Source organism: Anoplopoma fimbria, chromosome 12 (genome assembly GCF_027596085.1).
Source record: "Anoplopoma fimbria isolate UVic2021 breed Golden Eagle Sablefish chromosome 12, Afim_UVic_2022, whole genome shotgun sequence".
NCBI lineage: Eukaryota > Metazoa > Chordata > Actinopteri > Perciformes > Anoplopomatidae > Anoplopoma > Anoplopoma fimbria.
In genome coordinates, this window is record NC_072460.1 from 24294492 (window position 1) to 24306911 (window position 12420).

Sequence of the window (12420 nt, forward strand, 5' to 3'; positions counted from 1 at the left end):
ATCTGTCTGAAAGGCTTCATTTTATTTGTAAGTACGCAGTTTTCATCTCTTCGGAGCCAAAATCTAGTTTATTGTGAGGCATTAGGTCATTTCATTACAAATAAGCGGGTTGACCTTTATAGAAAATGTAAAAAAAATAATCTATATTTATAATTCAAAGCCTAAACCTAATCCTAATCTAATGATGGAAACATCCGCCTCCTTCTTCCTCACTTAAAGGTGCCATGTTTCTCTCCAACAGTCTAAATGTGAAGGTTTTAAATATTCCACTAAATGTAACAGAGGCTCGCGTGCTGAAGGCTCAGCTGTAATAAATTATCTCATAAACAAAAGTAGGCCAGCTCAAAGCTCAGGCCTACACACTGACCACGGCTGCAGCGTTTTTAAGTCGGATGGAGTCAACGCGTTAAGTGATTTGGCGCCACCTACAGGCGTCCCTGTGCCAACGCACGTTTGGAGCTGTAGCCCGGTGAAGGCCGCGAGACTCACCACTATAATGAAATAAAATAAAGAAAAGTTAATAAGCTACTTTGACAGGCTTTACTGAAGCAGAATAATTCATCAGGTTTTACCCCTTTAATCCTGAACGGAAGATATTTAAAATTCAACTCATAAGGATTTCGTTTTTAGTGACAAAACCCAATGTTTTTGAAGATAAATGACATTTAAAATGAACTAATTAATGAACCAAACCGGATCAAATTAACCACAAATAGGAGAATTTGGCAAAAGCTGTATATTATAAATTATAGAGTCAATATTTCTGACTTTCATGTAACTTTTTCATGCGTTCACATACTTAAAATGCAAAACAACCATTATATTAAATAGTCCCTAAATCTGGTGCAAAGCATCTTTTTTTAGATGTTTTTTGTTCATGGTCCCTGATATAAAAATGATTTAATACTAATAATATAAATAACCTAAATATAGTACGTCTCATGTCATAAGGGCAAATCCAAACATCATAATAGTCTTTACTAGTTCTATTTTTACTCTTTTCACTGTTTGCTATAGCAGAGAGCCTGAATGTGATTTTGTTTGCATATTTTTCCAAATGCATGTTTTGTAATGCTGACAACAAATAAAGCCTGAGCTGCACAGTTTTTCTGCTTCTTATTCTCTTGTGATTATTTATATGTGGAATTCTACACGCCAACGTTTCTAACATGTATACGGTATTTTACAGACGATGTGACTTATTTTAGAAAAGGGAAAATTGAGAGGAAGATTTGTGCCTGATTTGACAAACGGCCCTGGTGACCTCTAGCGAAGAGGACAAACTCTTCTGGAGGCGTATAAATCGTTGTGTGGCTTAACATGCTATTATATTTTATAGTCACACATATCTCCATCATCATTTCATATAAGATCACTTACAGTGGTTTTACTCCAGAGAGTTCTTTACTTCTTTATGTGATTGGAACATCAGAACAGCAGTTCCCCCAAATCAGGAGAATCAGCACCACGGAGAGCACCTGTGAAGGGAAAGGAAAGAAAACCTTTTGACAAGTGGAAGAAATGAATTATTGTGTAAACGTGAATACCAAAATTGTCACATTTTCTGTGAATGTGTACAGGACATCTAAGGCTCAACATCTGGATAATCAAGAAACATATTTTGGGAAATATGCAGATGGATTTAAACCTAAAGCCTTTATCTTAAAAATTTTAATTAGCCACTAAAATGTCAAATACTGTGAATTTATATGAGGGAAAAGCCATTTTTCTCTCTGTTAAATACATTTTAAATACCGTAAACTTTCACCCCAGACAGCTCCATCACATATTCTGTTGTGGACCAATAAGACCTGTGGAACAGTATTTACAGATACAGTAAAGTCAACTGTAGCAACACGAGGAACTAAAATAAATACAAGAAAAAAAAAAGACACCATAAAGAAACAAATCCAGCGGAGAGAAAAACCTTTCGGTGACATTTAAGCGCACCGGGGCTGCCCTGCACAGCTTCCTGTCTTTGTCCGAGGTCACTACAGGTGACCGTTTCCACGCCAACGGAGAAGTCATGACATCAAGACAACAGTCGTTTCTGAATGGACAGTTTTATTAAGGCTTGATTTCTCCTACGAAGAAAAAAAACAAAAACCATTTGAACAAGTTACGCCCACTACATCTGTGGCCTATGAGATTAATCAATGGTTATTTAATATTGCATTGTCATTAATCCTTTTTTTGTAGTGTTGATACATATTTATTTCGCGGCTAACCTGACTTCCCCTCTATTGCAACAAAACATCCGTAACGTGCACGTTTAGCCCCGTAACTATGATCACAAACCAGTTCATTCTTCCTGAGGCAAAAGGGCGGCTGCGGCTCAAATCTACGGTGGAATCCTTTCGGTTTCTCACCCGACACCGACTCTGCACGCCGACTCCGAGAGAGGCGACGGTGAGGAGAAAACACATAAGAGGTGTTCACGGTATTGCTTGGATCAAACCTAGATATCAATTGGTGCAGGTAAGAAAAAGAAAAAGGGAGAGGGGAGACGAGAGGATCCCGTTAGAGGTCAGTTCTCTAGGTTACACTGGCCGGGTGAAAAAACATAATGCAGCTTCACACATCTGGAATCAGTATGGTTCACACTGGAGTGACATCGGCACGAACGCAGAACTTCTGACGTCTCAACACAATAACGGGGTTTAGTTCTGACAGAATCAAAACAACACTCACACTCACTCACTCACTCACACACACACACACACACACACACACACACACACACACACACACACACACACACACACACACACACACACACACACACACACACACACACACACACACACACACACACACACACACACACACACACACACACCGTCTGACATTATATAAAAATAACTCCACGTGAATTACTTCAGGCCACAGCGGTCGGTGTCATCGGGGTCAAATATTTCAAACTGAAAATTGTGAATCGTGGATCTGAATTGCTCCCCACATCATCTTCATCTCGCACACCAAAACTAGGAAAAGGATCCCTCAACATTACAGAGAAAGCTGCTCCTCTCTGCACCACAGTCACCTCACAACCCACAAGATACTGAGCAGGACAGTTTCAAAATAAATCAAGGAGGAGAGAACCTGCTGGTCTTGAACGCTCGCTGACAAATAAACTGCAGTCTGGTTTTGAACGCTCTGAGACGAACAGGAGAGCGACGGAGGACCGTTACCTCAACATCTCCACTCTCACCTCACAGACAAGCTGCTGGTTTCCAGATCACTTCCTACATTGCAGCTTTCCATTCATGGGCACACACATCTACTTTTTTTTTTTTTTAAATATCCAATCTTTTTGGTTTCCCGTTGACATACCTGAAAGTACTTTACTGTATTAATGGTTTCAGTCTAGTAGAAAGTATTATTTTTTTTTTGCAACAACAACCAAAAAACACACAGAAACCACATTTCATTCTTATCTTTTTTTCTTACTCGATAGTAAATCAGTTACATTAATTTTTAGGTTATACATTTTTTTAGGCTTTCTCCATGAATATATAGGCTCCTACGTTAAAGCTTAGCATTACGACCAACATGATAGACTTAGCAAAAACAAATTTGAGGAAAAAAAACTAAAACAAAACAGAGGATTAAGACAGAATGATGGTGAATGGACAAAAATATGAGAACCCCCCTCCCCTCCCTATTTTGTGGAACAAAAAAAAAGCAACAATTAATTCAATGTAGCAGTTACATCGTTACATGATTCTGATTATAAAACAACTTAAAATGGTGGATGCAACAATTCTCTCAGACTGGGTTGCGTACACGAAGCAGAATCTCCCCATGAAACATACAAAAGACCCTTTGAAGACAAAACATCGAAAAAGAAAGCAAGCAGAAGGGCGTGAGGGAAGTCAATAGTACAATTTTTGACTTAAAATGGTGAGAGTTCTGGTTGTGGAGGACACATCCATTATTTCTTTTTTTCCCAGAGGCCTTTGCAACTCCTCCTCGGAAAAATGTCTCGAGTCCCGTGTGACTTCACACTATCCCTGATTTCTCCAGCAGTGTCACTGTTTGAGCAGTTCTTTTTGAAAAGTCACCAATAATTAGAAAAAAACAAAAACCAAAAAAAAACATTAAGGCTCCAGAAAAAACAGGTTTTTCTGAAAATGAAAATTGTCAGTAGTAAGCCAAAAAATAGAGATTTTGTCGATTTGAATGAAAAATAGATAAAACATTGAAGTTTTATTAATCGCGTAGGCTCCAAGTCCGAACGTTGCCTTTGGGATCCGTCAACCCTGTTGGCACAGTTAAACCTCTGAAGCATGGCAACGTTGCCCCCAAATGGACAAACAGGGGCAGGACACGTCCGTTCCTGATTGTACTGAAATATAAAGTGGCAGATATTTGTTTTTTTTTCCTCCGTGGTGCAGTCAAACCCTGATTCAATTGGAAAGAGGTGGGGGGTGTGGGGCAGGAGAGAGAGAAACCAGTCTGGTGAGAGAAGAGTACGAGATGGAACGGGAAGAAAAATATTCTTTAAAAAAAACAAAAACTAAAGGGTGTGGTGGTGGCTGGGTGATACATTAATCAGCTTGTTATCCCTGCACAAGAAGTGGGTGGTACATGGGGCAAAAAAAAATGATAAAAAAATAAGCACAAGTCTCGACAATGGCAGAGATTCACCAGGATTAAATAAGAAGAAGAAAAAAATGAAGGACTTTGTATTTTCTTATTCTTCTGTCTCTTAAATCAAAAGTCCTAGTCTGTAACTGTTGATCAAGCCAAGGATAAATGTCTTCTATTGTTTATTCCTGTTTTGGCGCTCCTGTTTGGAAAAAGAACAGAAGAGAAAGAAAATGACATTAGACATTTAAATATTACATTACAGCACATTTTAACGAGGTTTACATAAAATGTATTCTTCACTGGATGGAAAAGGCAATCAAGAACAATCATCAATCATAAGAAAAAGCTCCTTAAACTCCGGGTGGGCGATATATCATACAAACTTGATGTATTGTTCTACATGAGATTTAGTAAATGACTTTGCAGCGAACATCGAGTACAAACATTAAACATCACGTCATTATTTTTAAGCTGCAGGCATGAAACTCGCTTTGGTATTTAGCTTCTCCCACACACACACACACACTCTCCTGTGGGCGTGTGTGTGTGTGTGTGTGTGTGTGTGTGTGTGTGTGTGTGTGTGTGTGTGTGTGTGTGTGTGGCGTATTAGCATGGATATGTTTTTGTTTTTGTATCTGGAGGGAAGCAGGAAGAGAGCCTGAGAGGAGGAAGTGAAGAGCCAAAGCGAGTTTATACGTGTTGATGTGGAAACGGTGATGGAAGATGCCGGCTTCCACCTTGAAAGCTCAAACTAGACCCCAAGAAGTTTAATGTGTGTGTATGTACAAAGTAAGAGCGCGTAAGAAGTGACTTCAAAATAAAAGCGACCCATAACTGACTTCAAAATAAAAAAGTGATCTTCCTAATAATGTGAAATCCAAATTTAGTCAGTTTCTAGTAGAAAAAAATGTATGAGAACATTCATAAATATAAAATAATAAATATGAATGCTCATTTGAAATACTACCGCCTGCAAATTGTATTTCAGAGATAATTAGAATTAAATTTACTTAAATAATGAGTCAAACTCAAAGGGTTAAATAAAAAAAATAATAGTTTTAGAGAATTTGTGAAAATGTAAAGATATTATTTATAAGCCTCATCACCTAGCCCTATTTATTAATTGTGGGATAGTCAATGACACTAACAAGAAAATACTTATTATTATTATTATAAAATGATTCTTTACCTGATCCAACCGAGAGCGGTTCGGTATCGGAGAAGGTTCAAAAGTCTGTTGAAAGGAGCAAATAAGAGCAAACAGAGAGAAAAACAACAATTAGTCCCTCAGACACAAATAAACAGGAAAACGATAGTAGCATCAAAAAAATAAAATAAGATGAAGTTAACTGTTGTAATGGTGTATGGCGTATATATATTTTTGGTATATTTAAAAAGGCAACACAGTAAAAGTACTGTGCCCACCTTGCATACCTCCTCCTCCTCCTCCTGCCTCTTCTCGTAGTGGGAGAAGTCATCAAAGATGGAGGTGGTGTGTTTGTAGGAGGCGATGATCTTCAGCACCTGCTTGGCTTTCTCCAGAGGAACCTCCTGGGTGTCGCGGGAGTTGGTCACCGGCTTGTTGTCGTTGTTCTCCAGGCGGATGTGGCGCAGCTGGCTGTTGGGCACGTCCTTCACGAACAACCAGTCCACGTCGAACTTGCCCTTCCACTTGTCCTGAGCCCAAACGCCGGCACTGGTGCCGTAGTCCACCGGGGAGCGCATCTCCGCCACGCCGCAGAAGTGCCCGCTGCCGTTGACGCTGAACAGAAGGTACACGGGGCCTTTGGCGTTCATGGCCCGGAAGGCTGAGTCCAGCCGCTTGTTGCCGTGCTCCGTGCTGCACCAGATGGAGTACTTGATGGAGCGGTGGATATCGTCCTCGGAGTAGCTCTTAATGATGAAAACGCGTCCGTTCTTCAGGTTCCATTCAAAGTCCTTGGGGTTGTAGCTATGGGAGGCACGCAGCTTATCCAGCACCGGGTGGGACTCTGCACCGGGTCCCTGGCTGGCACACGTTTGAGGCCCGCAGTTCCCGCTACCAACCATGCCCATCATACCGCTACCGTCATGGCCGGGGCCGCCCTGCCCGTAGCCTTGGTTGCGGTTGCGGGGGGCAACCCAACGGGTCTGGGGTTGAGGGGGCTGGTTGTGGTTTTGGTAGGGCTGAGGCGGCGGCTGGTGGTGCTGGTGCTGGTGCTGCTGGTGCTGCTGGTGCTGATGCTGGTGTTGGTGATGGTGGGTCTGTAAGGTCATAGGCTGCATCTGGGGCTGCACCATAGACTGGGGGGGCGGGGGGTGCATGGGTCCTTGCTGCATGTGGCCTTGAGGTGGCATGGCGTGGTGGGGCAGGCCGAGGGGCTGCTGCTGCTGCTGCAGTGGAGCGGTGGCTACTTTAGTCACGGGGCCCTTCTCCCAGGTCCCGATGTTCATGTTGTGTTTGATCGGAGGCGGGGGTAGAGCTCCCCCAGGGTGGTCATCCCCGGCTTCACCTTAGTCTTCAGCTGCTGCGGCTTGGCGGGCTTGCTGGCGATGGCCGCCCAGGAGGTGGGTTTGGGCGGCGGCATCCCAATAGGCGTGGCTCCGTTCCCTGTCGCCGCCACCACCGGTCCACCGATCACGGATCCCACGGCCTTGACCCCCGAGCCCTGACCGGTGACGTCCCCGCCGATCTTCAAGCCCACCATGCCCTGCTCCAGGCTGTTCATGCCGGGGGCCTTGTTGAGGGTGTCGCTGTGAAAGCCCGTCTGACCATCAGGCACCAGGGTGCCCCCCAGAGAGCTGGGGGGGTAGCTGTAGCTGCCGCCGTAGGCTGAACTTTGAGTCTGCTGGGCCTGGGAGCCACTCGTGCCCCAAGCAGAGAAGGCAGGGTTTTCGGGGAAAAAGTTAAACCGGTGGGGGTAGATGTTGCTCCCCAGGCCCCCCGGCTGCCCGAACACCGTGTCCGGCATGAAGTGATGGTCTCCGTTGCTCAAGGCTCCATAGGGGGTGAGGTATGGAATAGGGGGGTCCCCGCCTGTAGACCATGGAGCCTCGCTGAGGGGATACGGAAATCCAATGGAGGGGGCGTAGTAGCTGGACAGGTAGGGGTCGGTGATGGACTGGTAGCTGTTGTTCTGGAAGAATGAAGGTCAGCAGAGCCACAACATTAGAAAGAGACTTACAGTTTGTTTGAATCAGATTTATAATTTAAATTAAAACTCTCCTATTTTATATAAAATATGTTTTTTCAATTTTGCTTAACATGAGTGACTTACTAAATGCCATCATACAATTCTGCTGAAATGTTGTAATCCTTGACAGATCATCAGTTTGATTATTTTAAAAGAACTATTTTTCAAAAATAAAATTGTCTTATGATGAGATATTGGGCTTTGTTTACCAAGATGTGCGTAGAAGTGTTCATTTTCTTCATTTTAAAAACATTACAATTACCATTGTGGGCATGACACATGCACACAAATAAAATATATAAATAAAAGGGTCTAAGGCTGGTGGTGAATGTCGTGTCCCTTAGATACAGATTGTGGCTCAGCTACAGATTCAACAGTTTGATATAAAAGTTTTCAAAAAAAAAGACCGAAGAACAGAAGATAAAAAGAACCACATGATATGTCAAACCAAGATGAGAGACTCAAACATTAATAACATGTCCAATAAATGAGGGTGAAAGTGAGAACATTCAGGTAAGATAATATTGATAATTTCCCTTTTTGTGTAAAAAGTTTAAGCACGGTTTAAACACAGATTTGTTGCGTGTGCACTGTTTGTGAATGAGGCCCATTGATCTTTACCTGAGTTGATTGACTAGTGAGGTATGGCTCAAAGTCATTGTCATGGTGAGTCTCCTTCTGATGCAGCGAACCATTTTGCACTGCAACAGAAAACAAAGTTACATTAATGTACATTTAAATACACATAGACAAAGATAGCAATAGCTGTTTTAGATATAAAGATGAGTTTAAATGGTTATGTTGTAAAACAAAAAAATGCATATTTGCTTAGCTCCATCACAGCACACAAATAGATTTAATGATTTCCATCAATCAAATGATATTATTATCCATTCAAGAATATAGAATTCTAATCTGTCCTTCAACCTTGGATGTGCATGTGTTCTTCCAGAAAAAAGTTAAACATCACTGAGCCGTGTCAGGCCGAGCCTATCCTGGAGGTGAATCAGCCCGTGGCCTGCTGCCAGCGAGGCCTGCAGGTGAAGCGTGAGTCAAGACCTGCCTGTCACTCCACCTCCTTCACCAGCTGCAGTAAATCAAAGCTGACTAGAACGTCATAAAAAACACAATTACAAGGCCATAAAAACGCCGTCACCACCGCTAACGTTAGGGAGCAACTGACAACAATGAATTACCGGTAAATCATTATGTACAGCTGGGATACGTGGTGGCATTGAGGTAAGGGTGAGACTGCAGAAAACATTCTTTAGTGCTGATTTATGTTCACATTTTCTTGTACAATATCTCCAGGGATTAAAGGTGGCTATAAAACTTTGCAGTTTGCCCCCTCACAAAGAATTCTGTCCTCAGATTTAAGGGACGAAAGCATAAAAGAAAAACCACCTTGGAAGCTTCTCAAACCACCCAAAACTGTCTGCTATGCATGTTTGAATCTGACATATTTCTTTAGCAAAATATGACTACCGACTCTGCAAAGAGAACTCTGCTTTCCTGGTTGATTGACCACTTTGACTAATGTAGGAGCATGAGGAGAATGACTATCTAAATGTGCATAAACAACATTGAACAGGGATCGAAACAGAAACAGTGTATTTTAGGAACATCATTGGAATATACTCAGATTAAGGACGGGACAGTGACAAGGTGGATAATGCCTGGAATGTTATATCTCCCAGATCCCAAGCTGACTACAATCTCTCATACTTTTTTGTGAAACTTTTACTCACAACTGACTTGCAAAAAGAAAGCTTTGGCTGGGCCATAATCTAAGGAATCCAAACAAGTAACTGTCAATAACATTAGAAATTGCAAAAACATTGTGCAGGTTTATTATATATATATATATATATATATATATTGGTTATGTCATACTACCTTATGAAACTTATATCAAATACAGTCAGAGTAACTTATCACCTGATTGAATTTGGACTTTTCCACATGTGGCAAGACCCAGCATCTTACTGCTTCATAAATACAGTACCAGTCAAAAGTGTGGACAAACTTTCATTCAATGGTTTTTCCATTTTATACATTGTCAGATTAACTTATCACCTGATTGAATTTGTAAACAAACAAATTTTCCAAACCAGAATATGTTTTATATTTTAGATTCTTCAAAGCATCTTACTGCATATGTGTGCATAAATACAGTACCAGTCAAAAGTCTGGACACACCTTCTCATTCAACTACTTTGAAGAATCTAAAATATAAAACATATTCTGGTTTGTTGAGCATTTGTTTGTTTACCACATAATTCCATATGTGTTCCTTCATAGTTTGGATGTCTTCAATATTAATCTACAATGTAGAAAAAAATAAAAAATAAAGAAAAACCATTGAATGAGAAGGTGTGTCCAAACTTTTGACTGGTACTGTATATATATTTGTATATTTAAAATAAAAAAAGTTTCAGTCACATAATAAGGGAATTGCATACACATTTTTGGAAATTTTTATTTAATTATACAGTACCAGTCAAAAGTTTGGACACACCTTCTCATTCAATGTTTTTCCTTTATTTTTTTTTTATTTTTTTCTACATTAATATTGAAGACATCCAAACTATGAAGGAACACATATGGAATTATGTGGTAAACAAACAAATGCTCAACAAACCAGAATATGTTTTATATTTTAGATTCTTCAAAGTAGTTGACTGGTACTATATATATATAATATATATATATACATATATAAACATGTTTTATATATGTTTTATATATATATATATATAAAACATGTTTGTATATGTTTTATATATGTTTTATATATGTACAGGGTAAAAACAATCACAATAATCAAATATAATAATAAAACACTAATAATAAATAAATATTGAAGACATCCAAACTATGAAGGAACACATATGGAATTATGTGGTAAACAAACAAATGCTCAACAAACCAGAATATGTTTTATATTTTAGATTCTTCAAAGTAGTTGAATGAGAAGGTGTCCAAACTTTTGACTGGAACTGTAAATATATATACATATATATATGAAAAATGCACTACATGAATGTGTAATGCTGTGTTTTGTTTGTCTACAGCTGAGTTTCATTGCTTCCCTGCTTTGCACAATGACTGTAAATGATCCTTGATGTGAATCCTAGAATATTGTTTGTATATGTTTTATATATGTACAGGGTAAAAGCAATCACAATAATCAAATATAATAATAAAACGCTAAAAATAAATAAATATTGAAGACAGAATATGTTTTATATTTTACATTCTTCAAAGTAGTTGAATGAGAAGGTGTCCAAACTTTTCACTGGTACTATATATATATATATATATATATATATATATATATATATATATATATATATATATGAAAAATGCACAACATGAATGTCCTCATGTGTAATGTTTTGTTTGTCTACAGCTGAGTTTCTTTGCACAATGACTGTAAATGATCCTTGATGTGAATCCTAGAATATTGTTTGTATATGTTTTATATATGTTTTATATATGTACAGGGTAAAAGCAATCACAATAATCAAATATAATAATAAAACGCTAAAAATAAATAAATATTGAAGACAGAATATGTTTTATATTTTACATTCTTCAAAGTAGTTGAATGAGAAGGTGTCCAAACTTTTCACTGGTACTATATATATATATATATATATATATATATATACATATATATATATATATATATATATATATACACATATATATATATATGAAAAATGCACTACATGAATGTCCTCATGTGTAATGTTTTGTTTGTCTACAGCTGAGTTTCTTTGCACAATGACTGTAAATGATCCTTGATGTGAATCCTAGAACATTGTGCATCAATATATACATCAAAGTCAGTGTCTGTGCTGGTTTACTCAGGTGTGCAACACATCCAGTCACACCTCACCTTTAGATGCTTGTCCCTTTGATCTCTGCATGAAAAGGAAACAAAAAAAACAGAGAATTTAAAGGTTATTTAAAAGAAGATTTCAGCCTCTTATTGTCACAAAAACACAGTGGACTCAGCTGTCTCCACAGTGACAGGACGAGGACACACAGTTAGCTTCAGTGTGTTTAAAAAAAACTCATGTATCTGGTGGCTAACGCACGCTAGCTAACGTGGCTAAGCTCTGCTAAAAAACCTCATAAAAACACCAAAAACAAAGCCCATAATAAACACAGTCACCATGGAAACGAACTTGTTAACACCACATTTAAATGGAAATGAAAAAAAACTCGGTTGGTTTAGCTTTTTGCCAGCTAGCTAGCTAGCATGCATGCACCGGCTAGGCTAAGCTAAGCTAACTAGCATTCCCCGTTAAAACAGCGCTAAGTGTTAGCATGCTTTGAGCTAGCTCCTACCTGAGGGTCGATGCTTGTGGCAGACATAACTCATGAAGCTCGTCCTCCCTCCTTCTGTCCTCCGAGGCCCCGTGGTGTGGAGGAGCTGCACACAGTTAGCTACCGTTAGCTTGTGCTAGCTAGCACGCTAGCTAGCTGCGTGTGTGTGTGTTTGTTTTTCTTTCACACAAACTTCCACACAAGTCTGTCTGGAAACAGAAGATATGTAAATATCTATAATCTATAATCCCGAGTGTTGAAGTTTACTTTGTGTTTGTTATTCCAGAGAGAGAGAGAGAGAGAGGGAGGGAGGGAG

The 12420-nt window shown here is 39.5% G+C and overlaps 1 protein-coding gene across 1 annotated transcript; it reads right to left on the reverse strand.

Moving 5' to 3' along the window:
• Positions 1-3425: 3425 nt before the first annotated feature.
• On the reverse strand, positions 3426-12420 carry LOC129100189 (YTH domain-containing family protein 1-like). The gene is given in 7 exon segments (XM_054609757.1): positions 3426-4792; positions 5783-5827; positions 6028-7065; positions 7068-7709; positions 8388-8467; positions 11671-11695; positions 12126-12420. Coding segments are annotated over 7 exon segments (1884 nt in total). The 5' UTR covers positions 12153-12420; the 3' UTR covers positions 3426-4765.